At 50.6% G+C, this 25,397-nt stretch overlaps 3 protein-coding genes across 3 annotated transcripts in view; all 3 read right to left on the reverse strand.

Annotated features, from left to right (window-relative positions):
* Positions 1-25,397, reverse strand: part of LOC144246964 (uncharacterized) — a 418,663-nt gene that overhangs the window by 349,614 nt on the left and 43,652 nt on the right. The gene's annotated exons all lie outside the window — the stretch shown is intronic.
* On the reverse strand, positions 9,575-10,507 carry LOC144246958 (olfactory receptor 14A16-like). The gene has a single exon (XM_077785989.1). The coding sequence runs from the start codon at positions 10,505-10,507 to the stop codon at positions 9,575-9,577; it is 933 nt and encodes a 310-aa protein (XP_077642115.1).
* Positions 16,339-22,786, reverse strand: LOC144246959 (uncharacterized). The gene is made up of 4 exons (XM_077785990.1): positions 22,762-22,786; positions 21,700-22,314; positions 21,533-21,633; positions 16,339-16,401 (listed from the first exon to the last, which is right to left on the reverse strand). Exons 1-4 carry the CDS (start codon positions 22,784-22,786, stop codon positions 16,339-16,341), a joined length of 804 nt encoding a protein of 267 aa, XP_077642116.1.

Here is a 25,397-nt window from a genome sequence, read left to right on the forward strand (position 1 = left end):
AACATATTCCACATATTCACAATACCAGGTGCAGCATGTTAAGACAAGAATGTTTTTTCATTCTTTCCTGTGATCTTCTCAGGCTTTCTCAGGCGATGCCTGGGAAAGTTGTCTGTTTCTCTCTGAGGCCAGAGAGCTGCTGCCACATCTTAGTGCCATTTTCCGCCTTCCAGGGAGATGCACAATGAATCCATCGATTTGTGTAAAAGCATCTCAGGCTGTCTCCTTGAGTTACTCAGCAAAGAGATGCCATACTGGAACTTCCCTGCCATGGCATTCCTTGTGGGGGTGAGTCTGAAGGTCGGCACTGCTTCCCAGCTCTCTGCCCTCTCGTAGCCGCAGCTGCCTGGGACGGTGCCCACGCCCTGTGCTGCTGCCTGGTCCCCGCCCTGTGCGGTTCTGGGCTCCTGCCGGCCGGGTCCCCTGTCACTGCCCTGTGCCTTTCAGGTCCTGCATTGCCTGGACTTGAGCGCATGCAGTGACAGCATCATGGATCTCTTGTCGAGACACTTGCTGAGTGAGCACACAGAGATGCGCCGCCAGGTTCTGAGGGCCCTCCTCTTGCTCAGGGATAATCCCTCGCTGGTAAGGAGGGGCAGCAGCTGAAGCCGTGCAGGCAGCGTGGGGCTGGGGAACGCAGTCGCTGGAACTTGGCTGGGCTTCAGGCACTGGGGCAGCCGCTCCCAGCTCTCCTGCCTCCCACTTCAGCTGCCTGAGTGCTGCGGGACAGCCTTTGGCCTCTGGGCCCTGTGGCAGAAGGGTGGCCTTTCACACACCTTTGTTCCAAACAGGCCAAAAGAATGTGGAGCCTGACCGAAGCATTGCAGTGCTCACCAAGGATCCTTGGATGGTTAGAATGGGGCAGTGGCTGAAGCTGTGCTGGGCAAAGCAGCCCCTTGGGCTGGCAGGGCTTCAGGAGCTGAGGCAGCTGCTCCCAGCTCTCCTGCCTCACCTGCCCCAGTGCTTAGGGAAAGGCCTTCGGCCTCTCTGGGATATCACATGGACATCCTCCTCCTATTCCTCCTCTTCATGCTTCTCTGCCTCCTCCTCTTCCTTGTCCTCCTCCTCCTCCTCATCTTCCTTGTGCTTGCCCTAGTCATTGTCGTCTTCCTCCTCCTCCTCTTCCTCCTCCTCCTCTTCCTCCTATTGCTCCTCCTCTTCCTCCTCCCACTCCTCATCCTCTTTGTCAGTGTCCTCCTCCTCCTCCTCCTCCTCATCCTCATTCTCCTCTTCCTCCTCGTTCTCCTCCTCCTCCTCATCATCCTCCTTGTCCTCATTCTCTCTCTTCCTCCTCCTATTCCTCCTCCTCATCTTCCACCTCCTCTTCGTCGTCGTTGTCGTCGTCATCGTCCTCCTCCTCCTCGTCCTCCTCTTCGTCCTCGCCCTCGTCATCCTCGTCCTCCTCCTCGTCCTCCTCCTCCTCCTCATCCTCGTTCTCCTTGTCCCCTGCATCTTCATCCTTTTCCTCATCCTCATCCTTCTCCTCCTCGTCCACGTCCTCATCCTTCTTCTCCTCCTCCTCCTCCTCGCTGTCCTCCTCCTCCTCATTCACATCATCCTCCTTGTCCTTGTCCTCTCGCTTCCTCCTCCTCTTCCTCCTCTTCATGCTTCTCTGCCTCCTCCTCTTCCTTGTCCTCCGCCTCCTCCTCATCTTCCTTGTGCTTGCCCTAGTCCTCGTCGTCCTCCTCCTCCTCTTCCTCCTCCTCGTCTTCCTCCTCGTCCTCCTCGTCCTCCTCCTCGTCCTCGTCCTCCTTGTCCTCGTCCTCCTCCTCCTCGTCCTCCTCCTCCTCCTCCTCCTCCTCCTCCTCCTCCTCCTCGTCCTCCTTGTCCTTGTCCTCCTCCTCGTCCTCCTCCTCATCCTCGTCCTCGTCCTCCTCCTTCTCCTCCTCCTCATCCTCCTCGTCCTCCTCGTCCTCCTCCTCGTCCTTCTCGTCCTCCTCCTCGTCCTTCTCGTCCTCCTCGTACTCCTCCTTGTCCTCTTCCTCGTCCTCCTCCTCGTCCTCCTTGTCCTCCTCCTCATCTTCCTCCTCGTCATCCTCCTCGTCCTCCTCGTCGTCCTCCTCCTCCTCTTCCTCCTCCTCATCTTCCTCGTCCTCCTCCTCCTTATCCTTCTCCACATCCTCATTCTCATCCTCTTTATCCCGCTATTCCTCCTCCTCCTCCTCGTCTTCCTCCTTGTCCTCCTCGTCCTTCTTATCCTCCTCATCCTCGTCCTTTTCCTCATCCCTGTCCTACTCCTCATCCTTCTCCTCCTTATCCTCCGCATCCTTATCCTCCTCATCCTCCTCATTGTCCTACTCATCCTCATTCTCCTCATTCTCCTCCTCCTCATCCTCCTCCTCTTCCTCCTCCTCATCCTCCCCATCCTGCTCATCCTCGTCTTCCTCGTCCTTCTCCTCCTGGTCCGCCTCATCCTTGTCCTCCTCCTCTTTATTCTGCACGTTGTCCTCCTCCTCCTCCTGTTCATCTTCCTTTTCCTCCTCCTCCTCCTCCTCCTCCTTGTCCTCTGCATCTTCATCCTTTTCCTCATCCTCATCCTTCTCCCCCTCATCCTCGTCCTCATCCTTCTTCTCCTCCTCCTCCTCCTCCTCTTCATTGTCCTCCTCCTCCTCATCCTCATCATCCTCCTTGTCCTTGTCCTCTCTCTTCTTCCTCCTATTCCTCCTCCTCGTCTTCCACCTCCTCTTCGTCGTCGTCGTCCTCCTCGTTGTCCTCCTCATCGTCCTCCTCATCCTCTTCCTCCTCCTCCTCCTCGTCCTCCTCCTTCTCCTCCTCCTCATCTTCCTCGTCCTCCTCGTCCTCCTCCTCACCCTTCTCGTCCTCCTCGTCCTCCTCCTCATCTTCCTCGTCGTCGTCCTCATCGTCCTCCTCATCCTCCTCGTCGTCGTCCTCCTCCTCCTCCTGTCCTCCTCGTCTTCCTCGTTCTCCTCCTCCTTGTCCTCCTCATCCTCCTTATCCTCCTCATCCTCGTCCTTTTCCTCATCCTTGTCCTACTCCTCATCCTCCTCCTCCTTATCCTCCGCATCCTTATCCTCCTCATCCTTCTCATTGTCCTCCTCATCCTCATTCTCCTCATTCTCCTCCTCCTCATCCTCCTCCTCTTCCTCCTCCTCATCCTCCCCATCCTGCTCATCCTCGTCTTCCTCGTCCTTCTCCTCCTGGTCCTCCTCATCCTTGTCCTCCTCCTCTTTATTCTCCACCTTGTCCTCCTCCTCCTCCTGTTCATCTTCCTTTTCCTCCTCCTCCTCCTCCTCCTCCTCCTTGTCCTCTGCATCTTCATCCTTTTCCTCATCCTCATCCTTCTCCCCCTCGTCCTCGTCCTCATCCTTCTTCTCCTCCTCCTCCTCCTCCTTGTTGTCCTCCTCCTCCTCATCCTCATTATCCTCCTTGTCCTTGTTCTCTCTCTTCCTCCTCTTATTCCTCCTCCTCATCTTCCACCTCCTCTTCATCGTCATCGTCCTCTTCGTTGTCCTCCTTGTCGTCCTCCTCATCCTCCTCCTCGTCCTCCTCCTCATCCTCCTTTTCGTCCTCCTCCTCGTCCTCCTCCTCCTCCTCGTTCTCCTCCTCATCCTCCTCCTCGTACTCCTCCTCGTCTTCCTCGTCCTCGTCCTCGTCCTCGTCCTCGTCCTTGTCCTCCTCCTCCTCCTCCTCCTCCTCCTCCTCGACCTCCTCATCCTCCTTGTCATCTCCATCTTCATCCTTTTCCTCATCTTCATCCTTCTCGTCCTCATCCTCGTCCTCATCCTTCTTCTCCTCCTCCTCCTCCTCGTTGTCCTCCTCCTCCTCATCCTCATCATCCTCCTTGTCCTTGTCTGAAGAGAGCTTGGCAGAAGAATGGTTGTACAGCAGGGGACATGATGCTGTAAAATTAATCCAAGTAGGGAGGGCTACGTGACTGCCGCAAGGTTCGCATGACCCTGAAGAGCAGATGGTGTGCAGAAAGCAGGATATTGAAACTGCTTGCTATGTAGAACTAGATAGAGAAGAACAGAGAAGTGCTAAGCTGTTCTAACTGCAAGGCCAGCTGGACAGGCAAGTATCAAACACAAAGATAGTTTTAAGATAACAATACAAGTCACATAGCAACCAATCATGAGCTCGGCTTTTGCAATATGTATGAGCTAATTAACGAACATATATAAACTGTGTAATCTGTCACAATAAACTGAGACTTGATGATCATGATAGCATGAGTCTTGTCTCCCGCGGCACCCTCCAACACAAGTGCCCCGGCAGTGGGAACCACAACTCATCAGGTTTGTGTCCTTTGCGCTCAGGGATGGTGACACTCGGAGGCACAGAAAGGTTTCTTGCCAACAAACACAAGTTGAACATTTGAACAGTTTAATAACCATCACAGCTCTTCCCTCAGCTCTCTGGGATGTCCCTGCAGCATCTGACATGTCCCCCACACCCAAGGCATTTCTGTACAGGAACAGCTTCAGATAAAGACATAAGAAAAGGTAGTTCTTTGATATATATAAGCACAATAAGCATGTTGACTGATATGGTATTTATATTAACCTCTGAAAGACTGGGCAACTTCTGGAAGCTCAAAGCATGAAACCAGTCAGTTGAGAGGCACTTTAATGACCAGAAACCATCTGGTGAATGATCTGGGAGCAGCAGGAAGGACATAAATCCAGTTGGACTAGTGATGACCTTAGACATGGCCATTTAAACAGGAGAGCTGGAAACACCTGAAGGAAGAGGGAGAGGAAATAATAAACTGAATATTAGTGACACAAGTAGAAGGCAATGTCAGTATTTCTCCTCCTGCCAACAGTACACTTCTAGGAAATTCCTGTTCCAGGTGGGAAAACTTTGCCATTTCTTAAATATACTGAAGTAACCCAGATAATAAAAATTTGATTCCATAACATGAAATGTATGAGTATTAACATCTGGGCCCCTTTCCAGGCAGACATCAGCTGTGTGCCCATGAACAGGCAGTGCCACTTGTGCCCTGAGGTGCTGAGCTGGGACTGGATCTCTCAGAGAGGAGCTGAGGGAAAGCAGAGCACCTTGCAAGCTGCAGGTCCCTGCCAGCCCCACAGGGCTCCTGTGCCATCAACATCTGCTCTGCTCCAGTCTGGAACAGGGCCCAGCACGGTGCCGGGACCATCAGAGAGCTGAGGTGTCTGCTGGAATTCCATGCTCTCGCCATGGCGCATCAGCCCTGCATTTCCCTGCTCCAGCCTTGGTCTCCAGCACAGCCATGGAGGCTCTTTGGGCTCCTGAGTGTTCCTGCAGCCCCCAAGGGCAGCTGAGCTCTGCCTTGGGCACAGGCAGCCCTGGCCAGCGCAGGCCATGCTCAGCAATTCCTTGTCTGTGCCCGGCCTTGCTGCCAGCCCCGGCAGCGGCTGCGTGGCCCCTCTGTGGCCCTGTGCTGGCCCAGCCATGGTGCCACAGCCCCTGTGCAGCCCAGCCCAGGACAGGAGCATTGCGGCTGGGAATGCCCCCTGTGCCGTGGGGCCCTGGGCAGCCTTGGGGCTCTGTGCCCCATGGCCTCCCTGCTGGGCAGCCTCTGCCAGCTCCTGCAGAGCCCGTGGCACCTGTGGGGCTGCACAGACAGCCCTGCCCGGGCTCTGCCGGCCTCGGGGCCAGCAGAGAGGCGGCCAGGGCTGGCCATGGCCGGGAACAGGCCCTGAGCCCCGCAGGAGGATGGAGCTGGGCCACAGCCAAACTCAGCCCAGGGCAGAGCTGGGCTCAGCAGCCAGGGCTGCCCAGGGCTGGCACAGACAGAGGCTGGCGCTGACAAATGTCCTGGGCCCCTCCCTGCTCTGTCCATGCCCCAAGGGCACAGAGCAGCCTCCTCTCTCGGGCTCTTGCTGTTTTCAATGCCTGCCCAGGCGCTGGCCCTGCCCCACAAGGCCTGGGCTGAGTCCTGCCCCTGCCCGCTCAGGCAGGCTGAGATGGACACTGATGGTTCCTGTGCCAGGCTCTCCCAGCCCAGCCCAGCTCCCTGCCAGCTCTGCCAGCTGCCCTGAGCTCTGGGCAGCACCAAGGGCCTCTCCCCAGCACAGCCCAGCCGGCTCTGGCCCCACAGCTCTGCTCAGCCCAGGCTGCTCTGGGCACTGCCCCACGGCCTCAGCCCCTGCCAAGGGCACAGCAGCAGCTGCAGCTCAGCCAGGACTCAGCCCCACCATGGGGGAAGGGGCTTGGCCAAGGCCAAAGGAGCTCCCTGGCTGCCCTGCTCCCCTCTGCCTGAGGTGCTGAGAGCTCTGCAGCCCCTCCTGCCATCCCATCTGCCCAGGCCAGCACAAGAGCCCCGGCCCTGGGGCCCTCCAGAGCTGCTCCTGCTCCAGGCCCAGGGCCCATCCCAGAGCTGGGGCAGCCACAAAGCTGTGCCCATTTCTGCTCATTGCTGCTCTGATGGGGATGTATCCTCAGTCACTTGGGGGTTGCTGATGATTTTTACTGCTCCAGATGCCTCTTCTTTCTTGAGCTCTTCACTTCTGGAATTCATTTACAAAAGCTCATAAACATTTGTTCAAGATGCCTGAACAGGTACTGGTGAGGCTCAGAGGCACAGAAAGTTTCTCTTCATGGCCAACAGACCATGGATGAACAGGACACAATTTAATAACAATCACGCTCTTCCCTGAGCTATGTGCAACATCCCAGAAGTGTCTAATGAGTCCAGCATCCACAAGTGATTTCCATACTAAAATTAATTTTAGACAAACATGGTTCTGTGATAGATATAAACACAATTAAGTTCTTGTATCAGGATGCTCATCCTGGAGTGGGGGCAATACAACTCAAACAATTCCAGGTACTGATTTTTTAATGGGAAACAGCCCTTAAAAACAAAGGAGTCCAGGAAGGATGGACATAGTTCAAGACTGTAATCTTAAGGGGGAAGGAGCAGCCCATCCCAGTGTGGCAAAAGATGAGCTGGTGAGGAAAATGACTGTCCTGGCTGCCCATGGAGCTTTTGTGGGAACTTAGGGGAAAGAAGAGGGTGCATCAACTTTGGGCAGAAGGTCAGGCAACTTAGCAAGCGTTTAAGGATGTTGTTAGGTAATGTAGGAAAAAAAAAAGGAAAGAGGTGAAATCTCAATTAGAGATTAACCTGGCCACTTCTGTGAAAAATAATAAAAAAGGTGTCTATGAATAAGTTAATAGCAAAACGTGGTATAAGGGGAATTCTACTCTTTATTGGATGAAGTGGAGATTAGAGTAACTAAAGAAAAGGAAAAGGCCAAACTACTTAATAACTTGTATGTCTCAATTTTCATTTTATGGAGAGGTTGTCCTCAGGACAAGCTTTCTCCTGAGCTAGTAGATGGACACAGGGAGCACAACAGCCCCCTGTAATCCAGGAGAAAGCAGCTGCTGACCTGCTGAGCCACTCAGATGCTCACAGGTGGATGGGATGGGATACATCCTAGGGGGATGAGGGAGCTGGTGGATGAGCTCCCCAAGCTGCTTTCCATCATTTACCATCAGTCCTGGCTCACCAGGGAGGTCCCAGAGCACTGGAGGTGCCAGTGGGAGCCCATCCCCAAGAAGGGCTGGAAGGAGGATCTGGGGAGCTCCAGGCCTGCCAGCCTGACCTTGGTGCCCGGCAAGGTTATGGAACAGATCACCTTGAGAGCCACCACAGGGCACCCACAGGATGGCCGAGGGGTCAGAGCCAGCCAGCGTGGATTTAAGAGGGGCAGGTCCTGCCTGAGCAACCGGATCTCCTTTTATAACCAGGTAACGCACCTGTGGGGGTGGGAAAGGCTGTGGATGTGTCCATCTGGACTTCAGCAGAGCTTTGGACACTGTCTCTGACAGCATTCCCTGGAAAAGCTGCAGCCCACGGCTTGGGCAGGTTCCCTCCTGGCTGGGAGATGGAAGAGCTGGCTGGAGGCTGGGCCCAGAGAGGGGTGGGGATGGTGCTGCACCCAGCTGGTGTCCAGTCCCTGGTGCTGTCCCCAGGGATCTGTGCTGGGCCCAGTCCTGTTTAACATCTTCACCGATGATCTGGGGGAGGGGATCGAGCCCACCATCCCCAAATTTGCAGGTGACACCAAGCTGGGTGTGAGTGTGGATCTGCCTGAGGCCAGGACAAGAAGACACAGCCTTCAGCTGCACCAGGGGAGGTTTAGGCTGGACAAGAGGAAGATGTTCTTCACAGAAAGGGTGAGTGGGCATTGGAATGGGCAGGCCAGGGGGGAGGTGGCAGAGTCACTGTCTCTCTCCAATGGCACTCAGTGGCATGGTCTGGGTGACAAGGCGGTATTAGGGCATTGGTTGGACTTGATGATCCCAAAGGTCTTTTCCAGCCTATCTGATTCTGTCATTCTGTGATGATTGGGACACTCTGGGGCCATTGTGACCCTGCAGGGCCTCGTGGAACTAAGAGGACCATGGTGACACTGTGCAGCCCCATAGAACCAGGGCTCCATTGTGGTGCTCTGGGGCCCAATGGAACCAGGGAGTCCCCATGACGCTGGGTCCTGGTGGAACCACAGAGGCCATGGTGACACTGTGGGGCCTCATGGGACCAAGGGGACATTGTGACACTGCAGGACCTTGTGTAACCAAGGGGCCACTGTGACACTCTGGGGACTCAGGGAATCTGGAAGGCCCTTGTGACACTGTGTGGGCTCGTGGAAACAAGGAGTCCATTGTGACACTGAGGGGACTTGTGGAAGCACAGAGAGCATTGTGACAGTGTGGGACCTCATGTGACCATGAGGCCTTTGTGACACCCTGGGGCCCCATGGAACCAAGGGGCCACTGTGAAACTGCGGCACCAACGAGAACATTGTGACACTGTGAACCCCATGGAACCAAGGAGAACATTGTCACATTTTGGGACCCATGGAACCAAGGAGACCAGTGTGACAGTACAGGGCCTGGTGTAACCAAAGGGAAATTGTGACACTGAGGGGCACCTCGGAACCAAGGACATCTTTGCAGATGACACCAAGCTGGGTGTGAGTGTTGGTCTGCTGGAGGGTAGAAGGGCTCTGCACAGGGCCCTGGACAGGCTGGATCCAGGGCCCAAATCCAACAAGGTGAGTTTTAACAAGTCCAAGTGCCGGGTCCTGCACTTTGGCCACAACAACCCCTGCAGCGCTACAGGCTGGGGAGAGAGGGGCTGGACAGCAGCCAGGAAGAAAGGGACCTGCAGGGACTGATGGACAGCAGGCTGGACATGAACCAGCTGTGTGCCCAGGTGGCCAAGAAGGCCAATGGCTCCTGGCCTGGATCAGGAATGAAGTGGCCAGCGGGAGCAGAGTGGCTGTGCCAGCACTGATCTGCCCCAGCTCTGCACACAGACATTGCTGCTGCAGCTCCAGAGAAGGGAACAAAAGGACAACTCTGCAGAAAACTCTGCTGGTAGATCCTTTAGTTCCTTTAAAGCCACCAAGAGTACAGCCCCTCATTGACACAGTCTGTAACCACAGGGAAGCTGGACAGAAACAAAATGAGAAGTGGCAAAAAGAATGACATTTCTCTGGGGCCAACCATAAAATGTAAAACAAAGGAAAAAAAACCTCCAAAATTAAATGAACAAAAAGTACCAAAGCTTACTTTTATTACTAGTGATTTGCATGAATTGTCCAGCAATTTAATGTTTCTGAAAGCATCCAGTCATGAGTGTCCACACTGCAGCCTTGAGCTCCTGGTTCCTCAGGCTGTAGATGAGGGGGTTCAGGGCTGGAGGCACCACCGAGTACAGAATTGACAGGGCCAGATCCAGGGATGGGGAAGAGAAGGAGGGAGGCTTCAGATGAGCAAATATAATAGTGCTGATGAACAGAGAGACCACGGCCAGGTGAGGGAGGCAGGTGGAAAAGGCTTTGTGCCGTCCCTGCTCAGAGGGGATCCTCCGCAAAGCCCTGAAGATTTGGACATAGGAGAAAACAATGATCACAAAACAGCCAAGCCCAAAACACACACTAATGGCAATGATCCCAAGTTCCCTGAAGTAGGATTTGGAGCAGGAGAGCTTGAGGATCTGGGGGATTTCACAGAAGAACTGGCCCAGGCTATTGCCACGGCAAAGGGGCAGGGAAAATGTATTGGCTGTGTGCATCAGAGCATTGAGAAAGGCACTGGCCCAGGCAGCTGCTGCCATGTGGGCACAAGCTCTGCTGCCCAGGAGGGTCCCGTAGTGCAGGGGTTTGCAGATGGACACGTAGCGGTCATAGCACATTATGGTTAGAAGGGCAAGCTCTGTTCCAAGGAAGAAGATAATCAGAAAAAGCTGAGCAGCACATCCTGTATAGGAGATGTCCCTTGTGTCCCAGAGGGAATTGTGCATGGCTTTGGGGACAGTGGTGCAGATGGAGCCCAGGTCGCTGAGGGCCAGGTTGAGCAGGAAGAAGAACATGGGCGTGTGCAGGTGGTGGCCGCAGGCTACGGCGCTGATGATGAGGCCGTTGCCCAGGAGGGCAGCCAGGGAGGTGCCCAGGAAGAGGCAGAAGTGCAGGAGCTGCAGCTGCTGCGTGTCTGCCAGTGCCAGCAGGAGGAAGTGGCTGATGGAGCTGCTGTTGGACATTTGCTGTGGCTGCACATGGGCACCTGTTCATGGAGAAAGGACAGGGAAAACTCAGGAGAGGTTGCTTGGAGCCAAGCCTGGGCCATTCCCTGCAGCCTGTCCTGCTGGGACTCACCCACCTTTGTTCCTGCTCTGGGAAAACCTTCACCCAGGTCCCTGCCTGAGCTCCAGTTGTGTTAGCTGAGTGTGCCAGGAGCAGCCAGCCTGTGCATGGGGCTCTCGAGGAGCCATCCCTGCTCTGCTGCCTGGGGTTTGTGGCCATGGGGCAGAGGGACAAGGCTGGATATTCAGGATTTTTCGGGGAAGTCAATTCTACTGTATAAATGTGCAGTACTTTACTTGATAAAATCTCCACTCACACTTCTAAGGTAAACAGATGGCAGGATATGATTTTAGGAATAGTTTTCCTACCCACACATCATTGCTGGCTCTTTGAGGTCAGAAATCCTCAGCATTCCTGCTGCACTCAGAGTTTGCCACTGAGAGATGTGAGAGGCAAAGGATTCCCTGTGGCTGAGGGCAGGTGAGGGGCTGGATGTGCTTGTTCCCCCAGCACTGCTCTGCTCAAACCCCTCTGCTTCCCTGAGCATCTCCCTGGGCCTGGACATCCCCTCCTGAGAGGTGCCTTGTCCCTGCCAGCGCTCACAGAGCCCATCCCAGCCTGTGTGCCCTGGGCCCGGCCCTACAGAAACCTGCCTGTGTGCAGGGCCCTGGCTGGGGCAGGCTCTGTGTGCAGCTGGGCAAGGGCAGCTCAGGAGAGCCCTGCTGGGCCCTGCAGAGGTGATGCTGCTGCTGCCCAGGGCTGAGGAGTGGCTGAAGGCCCTTTGGGAGGCTCCCAGCAGAGACACTGACCACCCAAAGTCACAGTTCTGGAGTCTCTGTACATGTTCAAACATTCCTTTGATGATCCTTTCAACTCAGAATGTTCTGTGACTCTGGGATTACAATTCCTGTTCTGCTTCTCTTATCCCTGTGGTGTCTATAATCAAATGAGAAAAAAACTCCCTTGCAACAGTGTTAGAACAATAAAGTAAAAACCAGACCTTTATTGGAACCTTCCAGGTGTCCCACTGGGGATGGGGCACACCCAGCCCCTGATTTCAATAATTCATTAAGGTTGATTAATTATGATATTTAACAGGAATATCCAATAGGAGATTCACTTGCCCAAGTTGCACTCCCCTGGCTCAACACATTGGAGTAGGTCCAAAGACTTCTTTGCCCCAGTTTTAGTTATGACTGATCACATTGTGGTCAAAAACCAAAATATTCTTCTTGTAGGCACTCTTCCTGATAATAAGACTATACAGTATTTCATGAATGTATTTAGACAGTCAGTTTCTTGTTCTAAAATCTAAGAGAAATGTAGGAAACATACTAGTGTCAGCAAAGATTACAGTTATATAAATACATAATAGTAGTTTGATAAAGCTAATTAAGAGTTTAATAGAGTCAAGTAAAGATAATGGTTTTAAAATTATAAAATACTAATTTACAGAGTTACGGATATATGAAAAATGTATAAAAAGCAAAAATCTTATTGTCACCACCCCAACATTCCCATCCTGCTCCAAGCAAGAAATTGAAAACACTCTCAGGAAAACTCCTGACCTTTACAGCAATCCCAGGCTTACCTTCTTTGGGAAGTGCCCTCCGGAGCTGTGCCCAGGCTGGTCTGGAGCTGGGAGCAGCCCTGCCCCAGCCAGCCCCTCTCAGCAGCAGCACCTGCCCTGCTCAGGGTGGCTCCTTCCCCCCACAGCTCCTGGCCAGCGCTGGGAGCAGCTCCAGGGCCGGCTGAGAGCTGTCCCTGGCAGGCAGCAGAGTCCCTGGCCCAGCACAGCGCCCTGGGCTGCAGGACCCTGCTCTGCAGGACAGCCCTGGGCACCCCTGGCTGCTCGGCACAGGAGATGAGCAGAGAATGCACTCACAGGGTCTGTGGGCATTGGGATGTTCCAGCTTTAGGAGATCTCTCCAGGAGCTGCAGCTGCATTGTCCTGCAGCCAGAGGTTCCTGTGCCAAGGGCTGGCAGTGATTCTGCCCCGGGCACTTCTCAGCTCCTTCCCAGCCCTGACTGATTGAAGCTCTCTGTGCCTCTGTGCTGTGCCCGGGCTGGCTGCAGGCAGTGCCTGAGCCCTGCTGGGCTGGGAGAAGAGCTGCTCAGCAAGAGAAATGTGCTTTTGAAGCTCTGCTTGCTTACCAGGATCACCCTCTGTGCCAGGAGCCCGGCCCAGCTCAGCAGCACAGACACAGCACAAGGACTTTAATGACCCTCTGGGGCTTTGTGCCCAGGCCTTGGACATCAGGCCCTGAGAGGGAGCTGCAGAAACCTCTCCAGAACTCCAAGTCAGAATCCAACTCCAAAGTTTCTTGGACTTTTAATGGGTCCCACTGAGGGACAGGACTGACAAAGTGTCCCCAGGCCCCAGGCAGAGCAGAGAACTGGAGGCACTGATGACAGGTGGGGACAAAGATAAGCCAAATCTTGGTGCCCTGGGGCACAGCAAGGTCTGTGTCACCAAGGGCTGTGAGGAGACACCTTGTCCTGAGGCCCTGGGGCCTCCTGGCACAGCCCCAGCCAGGCTGGGCACTGTCAGCCCCTGGTCCTGCCTTCAGCATCCCCCCCTAGCCCACATCCCAGTGGCCTCAAGGATCTGCTGGAAGGAGTCCCTGGGGAGCCTTGGTCAGGAATGGCCCTGGGGGCTCCTTCATGCTCCCAGGGACTGCAGGTTTTGCAAAGGACTTTGGCTTTTGCTTTTGCCTTGGAGTCTCTGAGAGCTTTCTGCAATCATGGCTTCCAATTATCTGCTTTAATTAGTCCCTGGCGAGGCTTTGTCAGGAACAACACTCAGTGGGGCCCATTACTGTTTCAAGGTACTTCAGTTCTTTTAAGGTAGTTGGTGTTTCCCTTTTGCTACAGACTCTGTGAGAAGTTTGTGCAATCATGGCCTCATTTATCTGCTTTAATGAGTCCCTTGAGAGCTTTGTACTGACACTCAGTGGGGCTCATGAATACTTTGAGATTCTTAACTTTTCTAAGGTACTTTGGGTTTTCCTTTCCACATTGAGAGTTCTTTGTGCCATTTTCAGTCTCTGAGAGTTTTTTGTGCCATCCTGGCCTCCAGTTCTCTCCTCCAAGGGCTCCATGAAGAGCCTGTGGTATAGATGGACCTTCCCAATAATGCTTTAGACTCCAACCACTTTGGGGTTTTCCTCTGACTTTTGCCTCCTGGAAAGGTTTGTGCAATCTCCTCTCAGGCTCTGAGGTTCCAGGGCTCACCTCCAAATGCACCATGGGGCTCATTAGGATCAAGCAAGTCCTGAAAAACCATGGCTCTGCCTTGATTTCCCTCTTGTCTGGGGCAGTTCATCAGGAAGTTTCTGTAGTGGTTTTGGTTCACCAATTTGAGATTTCTCAGCCAATGCATCAATTAGTGTGGTGGGTTCAGTGTTGACTAATTTCCAGTACATTCACTAGAATATACTTACTCATTTCCTGCTGTGAGATAGGATTAGGAGAAAGGCAAAGTGGGCTCAAAACTCTAAGAGCAAGAATAAAATTTTGATAACGGTAACTAAAAGTAAAAGCAACATGGATAGAACAAAACATTCAGAACACTTCCCCTCACCATACAACCTGACAATGTAAAGAGAAAAAACATAAATTTTTCAGTCAGTTTACCACCTCTAGAATAGTCTGTCTTCACTTCATTAAGGGAGAGAAGTCGGTCATGTTAATGCTATAGAGGCTTCTCCACAAGAAAACAGTTATCTCACAGGTTTTCATTTCCACAAATAGCAGCCACCCAAAAAAATCTGCAATTGTGAAGTCCCTGACATTTTTTTGCAGCTTTTACCACAGCTGTGCTTATGAGCCATGTCAACTTATGTGGTATTAGTGTAAAGATGAGCTATTTAAGAGCAAAGGTTCTCTTCATCTCTTTCTGAAATCACCTTAATCTCTGGGAACAGAGATCTTCTTCTTCTCTCTCTGAGGGCACAGGGACTCATCACTCTGCCCTTTCTCTGTTCAAAATTCTCATGGGATTACAACTACTTCAATATTTGCTTACTTTAGCATGGAGGCCTTTGCTGAAACAAGTCATCTCCCCATACTTTTCAATGCATTATAGGGAAAAAGAGAGTCTGATGTATCAATGACATCCTTCTCCACAGCTTTACCAGAGGATTCCAGCCCCAGGATGAAGGCATCTCATCTTCAGTGACCTCAGTGTGTTCGTGTTGCTCCTCTGTGTGCCTGCCCTGTGTCCTTTTCTCTCACTGGAGGGAGGATGGCAGCACTGGCAAAGTCAATATCTGCTCGGGGTTGCAGATGGTTCCGTGAGCCCAGCTGGGCTCAGTGGCCAATTCTAATTTTGGGCATGGTCCCTTGTACATGAAGACCAGTTCTTTTCCATAGGAATGAAGGAACAGAGTGCCACTTCTTTAGGGGCAGAAGAGAGGTGACCACCAGAGGCAACAGCCAGCCAGAGCTGCCAGATTTTGTTCTGAGAGATACCCTTGAATATCAGAAATTTTTTTGGCAGAGTGTCAGTTTTGGCAATGGGCATCTGAAAAGAAAGACGGTTCTTTTCCATACAAAGGACAGCACTGAGCCCCAGAGCTCCAGGAGCTGATGAGAGGCAGCCCTTAAGTTCCCAACATCAGCCAGACCTGTCAGGTGGCCCCTGGCAGGCCAAGCCAGCCAGACCTAGTCCATGTTCCCTCACTTCCATGGGGCCCCACAGTGTCCCAATGGTCCCTTGCTTCCAGGAGGTCCTGAGGTGTCAAAATGCCCCCTTGGTGACACCAGGCCCTGAAGGGTCAGAATGGTCTCCATGGTTCCATCAGGCCCCACAGAGTCATAATGGTCTCTGGGTCCATGAAGCCCCACGGTGTCACCATGGCCCCTTGGTTCCATGGGCTCCAGTGGTGCCACAATGATCCCCTTGGTTCCATGAGGTGCCCACAGTGTCACAGTGATCTCCATGGGAAGGAAAGAACCGAGACCCAGTGAGGCAGGGGCAGCCACCAGAGGCCAAGGCCAGCCAGAGTTAATGGTACTGGCAGATTTTGCCTGGGAGCAACCGTTGGATATAGGGAATTTTAGAGGTGAAATCCCAATTTCAGACATGGACACCCAAAGTAGAAGGATGGTTCTTTTCCACAGGAAGAAAAGCACGGAACACCGGTGTTTCAGGGACAGATGAAAGGCTTCCACCAGAGGCCTAAGGCAGCCAGACTTCTCTGTCCTGGTAGCTTTTGTCTGAAAGCAACCCTTGGATATAGCGAATTTGGGAAGTGGAACCCAAATTTCAGCCATTTCTGTGTAGATAAGGACAGTTCTTTTCCATAGGAAGGAAAGCACAGAGCCCCAGTGTTTCAAAGGCAGAAGTGAAGAGAGGTGGCTCTTGAGAGGCCAAGCCAGCCAGACCTGTTTGTTCTGGCAGCTTTTGTCATGGAGAGATCCTTGGATATATGGAATTTGGGAGAAGGAATCTCAATTTTGACCATGAACACCTTGAGAAGAAGGACAGGTCTTTTTCATTGGAAGGAAACCACTGACCCCAGTGTTTTGAAAGCAGGTGAGAGGCATCCCCAAGAGGCCAAGGGCAGGCAGATCTGTCTGTCCTGGCAGATTTCACTGGGAGCAATCGTTGGATGTACAGAGTTTTGGAGGTGGAATCCCAGTTCTGGCCATGGATGCCTGCTCAGGATGGATGTTTTTTTCCTATAGGAAAGAAAAGCACAAAATCCAAGTGTTCTAGAAGAAGATGAGATGTGGCCAGCCTTAGGCCAAGCCAGCCAGACCTCTCTCTCCTGACAACTTTCGTCTAGGGGCTATCCTTGGACATACGGCATTTTGGAGGTGGAATCTCAGTTCTGGCCGTGAACACCTAGACAGGAAGAAGAGTTCTTTTCATTAGGAATGAAAGCACAGAGTCCCAGTGTTTCAGAGGCACATGAGTTCCAGCCCTCAGGAAGCCAAGGCCAGCCAGATTTGTGATTCCTGGCATCATTTTTCTGGGAGCTGTCATTGGATATAGGGAATACTGGAAGCAGATGCCCAATTTTGGCCATGGGTACCTGGTTGAGATGGATGTTTTTTCCCCATAATAAAGAAAAGCACATGGTCCCAGTGTTTGAAAGGCAGATGAGAGGTGGCCCCCGGGTGGCCAAGGCAGCCGGATCTGTCTCTCCTGGCAGATTTCATCTATAAACAATCCTTGCAATATAAGGAAATTTGGAGGAGGAATTCCAGTTTTGGCTATAGGCCCCTGGAGGAGAAGAATAGTTGTCTCCCATAGGAAGGAAAGCCCAGAGCCCCAATGTCACTAAGGGACATGAGAAGACATGATGGGCACCTTTGCATTTCTGACGGTAAAAGAAATGTAATTTATTTCTGACTCCAACATTTATAGTTTTCCAAAGGTGACAGTGGATTGGAGGGTGAAAGTGCCACCTTCCAATGACACTGGACAAAACTACCACCCAACAAATTTCTCCTCCTCTATGAAGGAATGCAAAGAAATAAGTTATTTACAGAAAGTTGTGTGAGAAAATTTGCTACAAGAATGTAAACTCAGAAGGTCTTAGAAAACCTTAAAAAATCAGGGCGACACCCCAGTGCTTCAGGGGCAGATGAGAAGCAGCCCTCGATATGCCAAAGTCAGCCAGACCTGTCAGGTGGTCCCCAGGAGGCCCACCCTGCCAGACCTGTTCCATGTTCCCTTGGTTCCATGGGACCCCACAGTGTCACAATGGTCTCCTTGGTTCCATCAGGCGCTGGAGTGCCACAATGTTCCCCTTGCTTCTGCAGTGTCACAATGGCCCCGTGCTTCCATGAGCCCTTGCAATGTCACAATGGCTTCATGGTTCCACTAAGCCCCGATGTGTCACAATGGCCCCTCGGCTCCGTGTGCCCTCGCTGTGTCACAACGGCTCCTCTGTGACACTGTGGCTGCACAAGGTCACCATGGACCCTTGGTTCCTTGGGGTCTCTGAGTTCACAATGGTCTCCTTGATTCCATGAGGCAGCACAGTGCCACAATGGCCCCTTGGTTCCATGATGATCTGCAGGATTGTCACGATCCGCTTATAGCGGGGTGTCGTGATGGTTCGTTAGCCGATCCCAAAGTGCAAAAGACAATCAGCAGTTTAATCACAACAAATGCACCTTTATTAAGGGCCAAAACAATAAATGCGATAGTGGGTTCAGAAAAGAAATAAAAAGGATAGAGAGAGAGAGAGAAGGGGGGATGGGAATAGCTACCAACACAGGCGGAGTCCTCACTGGTCCGGACGATGTGGATCCGTCTTGTTGTGTTGGGGAGAGTCTCCAAAGTTCTACCTATCCCAGGGGTCCAGTTATAGTCCACAGAGGGAAAAGGGGGGGAGCAGGCAGAACAATGAGAGTCTATTGAAATTGCTGTGGGGGAACAAGTGTATTTACAGAACATCATCTAGGCTGAACAAACACAATAAGGGATAAGTCCATTGAAGTTACTGGAGAAGAACAGGTCAGGTCATTCTCTCCCTTCGCCCACTGTTTGTGGTAGGAGTCTCAGTCTCAGTCCTTGGGGAGAGGGTTCTTGATCTCCGTCTGTCATGGTGGTAGTGAGGCAGATGAGGGGTCTTCAGTGAGAGACCACCAGAGTCACCCCAACAGTTCATTTGGCTTAAAGGTGGAGAGTGAAGCAGGAATTGCAGTAGGCCGCTCGGTGCTGGGTCCACGCTGGGTCTTCGCCAAGTCCTTGCCAACTCCTTGCCAAGTTCTTGCCGGGCCTCGTTGGGAACAGCACGTAACGGTACAGCGGCTACACCTGCACTGTTGCCTTCTCCAAGCCGGAACTGCAGAGGGGGAAGGGAAATCCTGCTCGTGGCAATCAGCAGGCAAATGAGTGAGGGTCTTCAGACGGCCTCTTACACCACCCCGTGACTGACGATTGCCCTTGAGAGATGTTCAGCAGGGTTTCGTAGTGTTGTTGTGAAGTCTTCAGGACTCGTCTAGTGTTGGCAGCATATCCCAGAGAAGGGAAAAAAGGAAAAGGAGAGGAAAAGAGAACAGGGAAAATACTAAAACAATAATTAGTATTAATTGAAACAACAATAAGCAATATAATCAATATTAATAATAAACAATTTTCTAATAAACCAATATAAAAATTCAAATCAGGTTTTCTAAGTGACTAAAACAAATCATCTTCTAATTTTATAATTGCTTTGTGTCTATAGTCTTGGGGATGTCTACAGTATAAAGCACATTGGCCAGGTGGTGTGCATTAATTATAGCTGTCAATTTTGTTAATCGTTTTATCATTCTCCAATTTATGACAAACAAGATTGCTGATAAAGCAAAACCAATCAAAACTAAAATCAAAAGGACAACAATGGGATGACACAATTTGTTCAGGATACCTGTAGCAGTAGGTGACCACCCAAAAAGTGTATCCCACCACCTGTGTTCAGCATCACTTTTCACCCTTTCTATAACCTGATGTATTTCTTGTACATCATGATGAACAGTTACCAATGTTTTCTGTCCGTTTTCCTTGATTTTTCCTAAGATTTCAATTAAATCCTGGTGAAGCAACAATTGCCTCACCAGAGTAAGATTCATTCCAATGGGGGTAGGCAATAGCTTATGAATCAGCGTGTAATTGGACTCTAAAAGTTGATATGAAGTAACTGGAGTTTCAAAAGAAAAATCACATCCAGAAATTTTAGTGAAATTACAAGCACAAAAATTTGAATGATTTTTAGTATCTACTACTGTGTCTTCTACATACACTGTATTACAAGCAGTTCTAAAGCATGCACATCCATTTCCTATATATACAAGGAATGTTTTAGAAGTTTTGTTAGGATGGATTTCAAAGTGACAGATATTTTGTTCTGTGTCTAAACAGATATCTTGAGCTATAATTGCATTGCCTTCACAGATGAACCCTTGTTGTTCTCGGACAATACAGGATTCTAAATTAACAGTTTGCCATTTACCATCAATTTGTCGGGCCCATTCTCTATGCTCGGAAGGATAGAGAGTGGCTCCATCATGATTTAATCCTAATGCAATAATGGGGAATATTGAATGCACCGAGGCATTGCGAATGGTTAACACAAAAGCTGTGGCTAAGTTTGTGGTGGGATCATAAGTAAAGTTCACCAAATTCCACCAGGATTGGAAATCTTAATACTATTTAGAATTCCCAATCCTGTTCCCACAACACCAGTTATGTCTCTTGGCATCCGTGTTTCAGAAGGGTTCCACTGTCGCAACCAGGTCGTCCAACCGTGGAAAGAAGTTTGCAAGAAAGGTGAACAAGCTGGCTGAATTTCAGAGACATTGCTTTGCATTAGCAATTTAACTTGTTTAAGAGACCATGCCGGATTGAACAATATCTGTTGTTGGCCAGTTTCCCTAATTATATATGGTCCAACTTTAGAAATTTTCGGGGTAAGCATAACTGGTGGTTGGGTTTGAGTGGTGGTGGTGGTATGAATAAATTTAAAAGAAAGTCCTTCAGTATTTTTGAACCAAAGACAAACTACTTCTGCAGTTTGTGTTAATGTTAAATTGTGCCAACAATCCTGTACGCTTTGGTGCGTACAAACCTTTTTGTGCTTAAAGAGATCTTTTCACTTTTTCTGCATGCTACCACAATTATTTCAGGCCACAAACACTCAGCTGATTTCTGGCTCTGGGGTTGTGGTAGGATGCAGGAAAGTATTACCAGTTTTATCATGGATTAGGTGGTCTTCATGTCCCTCGGAGTTCTTCTGTAAAAGTAAACACAACAGACTCCTGCCAGCGAGAAGCAGAAAAGGTTAGAATGATGGAATTATCCAGCATGTATTTATCCAATGTTCTTTCCCTAGAGCACCAGAGGCTTTCCATGCACATTCATTCCAAGGGGGTTTTAGCACAAGTGGTACCAGCCCTGTAGTAAGGGATATCCACCAGAACAGTTTGGCCAGGGTAATGTGCTGGATTATCAGGATCATTTGGTGCACAGCATAGGAGTCAGTGTAGGGAGAGACAAGAGAGATGTTCTGTACCTTATGTTGAAAAGCACTCCAAACAGCTATCAGCTCCCCAACCCGAGCACTGCTTTCTCCCTCAGTATTAATTAGTTCAGTGAACCAAGAACTTGCCGATTGTTTGGGGGAAAAAGGAGGGGCCATTTTGATTACAGAGGCAGGTGTGTCCTGGCTGCTATCCAAGCTCTCAGTTTCTTGTATTGCCAAATTTTTCACAACTCCATCTGTTATTGAGAAGAAGTGACAGTAATGTTCAGTCTGAGCATACCACTTTCTTACCGAGGCCCTCTGGGCCACCCCGTCAGGAGGGAGGGTCCCAGTAGTGACTGTCTTAATATCATTGAAAGGGCTTCTCAATACAATTGGTAGTTGTAGTGCAAGTCTTTCCACTTCAATGAGAGCCAGGCTGACCACAAACAATCCCTTCTCCCAGGTAGCGTACCTTTTCTCAGCGTCTCTGAAACCACAGGAATCTCTGCTCAGATTTTGAGGAAAAGGCTGAGAAAGAGATGACTCACTGCCTGGATTTTGAGAGAGAAACTGGGAGAATGTTAATTTTGGGTCACAGCCTGAGTTCTGAGAGGAAAGCTGTGATATGGTTAGTTTTTGTCCACTGCCCCTGTTTTGCAGGAGGGACAGTGAGAAAGTTGTTTCCTTACCCGTGTTCGGGAGAGGAAGGAGAGGCTGAGGGAGAGTTGGTTCGCTGCCCATGTTATGAGGAAGAGTGGGTGCACTAGGGTGTGTACTGGGTTGAACTGATGGATTTGATTTTCGATAGCACCAATTAGTTATTATTTTCTGTAATTTATCAAGGGGCAGACCATCCATCACTTCTCTGGGGACCCCCTTTTGGACTCCCAGTGACCACCAATGCTGGCGGCTAGGGTTCTGTTTTCCCTTTTCTGGATTTTTACTGTAAGGAGTCCCAATAGACCGAATCCCTTTTGTTTTCTCTGATTTTTCTGGTTTCTCTTCCGGGGTTTTTACAGGTCCATATTTCCTACAATAATTGATCAAATCCTCTGCAACTTCACCCCATGTCCAAATTTTATGATTACTGCCAGGTGAACTGGCTTGTGAATTTACAGCTTGGAATGGAGAGCAGGATGGAGTAAAGCTAGGATCAGTAGATCCAGTGCGATTAGTGGGGTTACCAAGAAATCTGTCTAGTTTTTCTGTAGGGCTTAATGTCATGATAGTTTTCTGTAAGGCTATGGCAGTAGGTTTGAGGGTTTCTGGAAGCCCACGAATTAAAGGAGTCATTAGTTCAGGCTTCACAGGTAATTGCATTGGGGATTCAAAGCCAGGAATTAATTTCTTTTCATGAATCATTTGCAAACAGGCGGCTTTGTGTACACTTTCTAGGAGTTGGTCGGGGGTGCTGATTATAGCTATAGGATCTCCCCTTTCCAAGGGGTTCGTTCCCCCGGCCCAAAAAGCCGCGCGCTGTGTCAGGGACCATGAGTCACGTTTATCTCCTGTTGTTAAGAAGACACCATGTCCCCAGTACCCACTGGCTTCTTGTTCAGTTAGTTTAATTTGATCGCCACCAGTGAGGGACACCCGGAAAACATATTCTGTTTCTGATTCGTATGGAAGGCGTCCATATTCTTTTTTAAGCTTAGCCAATTCGGTGGCAGTGTATGGTATGTGTTTGGTTGTGATGTGGGGGTCAAGATCATCATCACTGAGATAGTTATATTGTGTTTTAATTAAGGGTCTTAAGTGAGAGCAGCAATGTTCCCCACAATTATTTACTGCCTCAAGTTCTTTGTGAGGATAAATTTGGTTAATGTGAGGAGTTTCCTTTCCCTCAGGATTTATAGAGGAATCAGCATTAGATGATTTGTTAACGTGTTCCTCTTTTAAGGCAGCTCTTAATGCATAGTTCTCATTTCTCAATGAATGTTTTTCATTCCTTTCTTCATGTAATTGTTTTTGTAAAATTTCAACCAAATTTTGAAGGGAGTCTATTATTGTTTCTTGCTCACCTCTTCGCTGGAAGCGAGTTTCTACAGCTGCCGTAAGACAAGCTCCCAAAACTGAGCATAAGATAGATTTATTTCTGCTCAGTTTGAATTTTGTACCATGTTGTAAAGAACATATTCTATCAACCACATTATCCAAATTAAACCAATTACTTTGTGCCCATTCTTCTCCTCCCGGAGAAGGTTTGGCATTGTATTTAGCTAGTAAAGCATAAAATTCAACTTTACCCTTATCGTTAAAGTTATCACTCATTTTGTGAAGGGACCAAAACCACAGCAGGGAGGTACAAACTTAAGTTACTCAAAGCACACAGACTTCGCTGTGTCGCCCTTCACTTCCCTGGGTGGGTGAAGAGACAAAATCTGCCTGGGAGGCTCTGCTTAGTTTCTTCAAGTCGTCTCTTCCTTCCCAGACAGTCCAAACACACATTTAAAACAACAGTGTCCCGCCTTTTGCACTAAGAGATCTTTTGCAATTTCTGAAGACAGTGTGGGTGCTTTTTCACCTAGGCAATGTGCAGTCTGTGGGAAATCTGAATCTTACCCCTTGCTCTCCAGACCATGCTCAGTCTTTTGTACTGGCAGGCTAGGTGCGGCTGGCAAGAAACGTCCTTCCCCTGTTACAGACTACACAGAACCTGCACCCTTCTGCCTAGACAGAAATCCTGTCCGTGACGCCAATTTTAATGTCACGATCCGCTTATAGCGGGGTGTCGTGATGGTTCGTTAGCCGATCCCAAAGTGCAAAAGACAATCAGCAGTTTAATCACAACAAATGCACCTTTATTAAGGGCCAAAACAATAAATGCGATAGTGGGTTCAGAAAAGAAATAAAAAGGATAGAGAGAGAGAGAGAAGGGGGGATGGGAATAGCTACCAACACAGGCGGAGTCCTCACTGGTCCGGACGATGTGGATCCGTCTTGTTGTGTTGGGGAGAGTCTCCAAAGTTCTACCTATCCCAGGGGTCCAGTTATAGTCCACAGAGGGAAAAGGGGGGGAGCAGGCAGAACAATGAGAGTCTATTGAAATTGCTGTGGGGGAACAAGTGTATTTACAGAACATCATCTAGGCTGAACAAACACAATAAGGGATAAGTCCATTGAAGTTACTGGAGAAGAACAGGTCAGGTCATTCTCTCCCTTCGCCCACTGTTTGTGGTAGGAGTCTCAGTCTCAGTCCTTGGGGAGAGGGTTCTTGATCTCCGTCTGTCATGGTGGTAGTGAGGCAGATGAGGGGTCTTCAGTGAGAGACCACCAGAGTCACCCCAACAGTTCATTTGGCTTAAAGGTGGAGAGTGAAGCAGGAATTGCAGTAGGCCGCTCGGTGCTGGGTCCACGCTGGGTCTTCGCCAAGTCCTTGCCAACTCCTTGCCAAGTTCTTGCCGGGCCTCGTTGGGAACAGCACGTAACGGTACAGCGGCTACACCTGCACTGTTGCCTTCTCCAAGCCGGAACTGCAGAGGGGGAAGGGAAATCCTGCTCGTGGCAATCAGCAGGCAAATGAGTGAGGGTCTTCAGACGGCCTCTTACAAGGATCACACAGGTTTGTGACATTTGTCCTTGCTGCCCCTCACATCCCCCTGCCCCACAAACAGCCCCAAGCCACCCATGAGGGACAGGCCCTGCTGTGCCAGGCTGGGCTCAGGGCTTGGCCTTTCTGCTTCCCCCAGCCAGCCCAGGCCTTGCTCAGCATTGCAGTTCCCTGCTCTGAGCCTTGGGCTCCCTGCAATCCTGGCCTCAAGGATCTGCTCTCTCCAGTCCCTGGGAGCCTTTGGCAGTCCCTGCCCTCAGTGGGGCCCAGTGATGCTCCAAGCGACTTGGAATTTTGCTTCTGACTCCTTGAGCAGCTTCTTCAGCCTTCTCTCAGTGCCTGAGGGTCCTGGACTGAGTCCCAAATCCATGGTGGGGATAATCAAAATACGGAAAGGCCTCAGGGGCACTTTGTCTTCATTCAATTGTCTGCAAATCTCCAGGGCTTGTGCAGCTGATTGGAGTCAGTTTGGAGTTCTTGTAAGGAGGAGGATTTCAAAGTGCACCTCATGACTTTTTTTCTTTAATCAAGTGAGTATTCTTAGTTTCCAGTTCAGAGAAGAGCTGATAGAAGCATTCCCCAAGTGATCTTGATGCTCAGTGTCTCCTTAGGAGGTCTGGGCATGTAGAAGAATGAACCCCCTGAGGGTTGACCCTGTTTGGACAAGCTGCTCCTCACCCCCAGCCTCACCATGTCTGACATCGCCCACCTGGCACTGACATCCCTGTGCCCTGCAGCAGAACCTTGTCCCTGAGCTCCGCAGCTCCATGTCCCAGCCCATTGCACCATGTCCCACCTGCTCTCCTCAGGGCTCTGCCTGCACACAGGCCCAGGAGAAGTTTTCCTGTTGGGAAAAAAAGAATGGAAAAGCCTGAGCAGGTTTCCTGAACAATAAACCCCACTCAGGAGCCACCTGCTCAGTACAGGCTGCCTGGAGTGGTGTCACCTTTCTACAAGGGACAGTGTGACCAGAAATGATCTCTGGAAGCAGAATTCTCTGAGTCTCCCAGCTGAGTTCTCTGTCCCTGTCCTTTCCCTGGATCCATGTTGCAGATGGAAGCTGCTGGTGCCAGCCTCACCTTTAACTTGTCTTTGGAATGCAAACAGATGTTCCCAAGTGTTTTAAGCGGGATTTGCTCAATGTTTTTATAAATCTTTTGTGTTCCCCATGGAATGAAGGGGACATTTTGGCACTGAGGGGATGACGTGGAAGCAAGGAGTCAATTGTGACCCTGGGGTCCCATGGAACCAAGGGGCCATGGTGACACAGCAGGGCCATGTGGATCCAGTGGTCCATTGTGACACTGTGGATCCAAGGAGACCATGGAGACA

The sequence above is a fragment of the Lonchura striata genome, chromosome 11, assembly GCF_046129695.1.
Source record: "Lonchura striata isolate bLonStr1 chromosome 11, bLonStr1.mat, whole genome shotgun sequence".
Classification (NCBI taxonomy): Eukaryota; Metazoa; Chordata; class Aves; order Passeriformes; family Estrildidae; genus Lonchura; species Lonchura striata.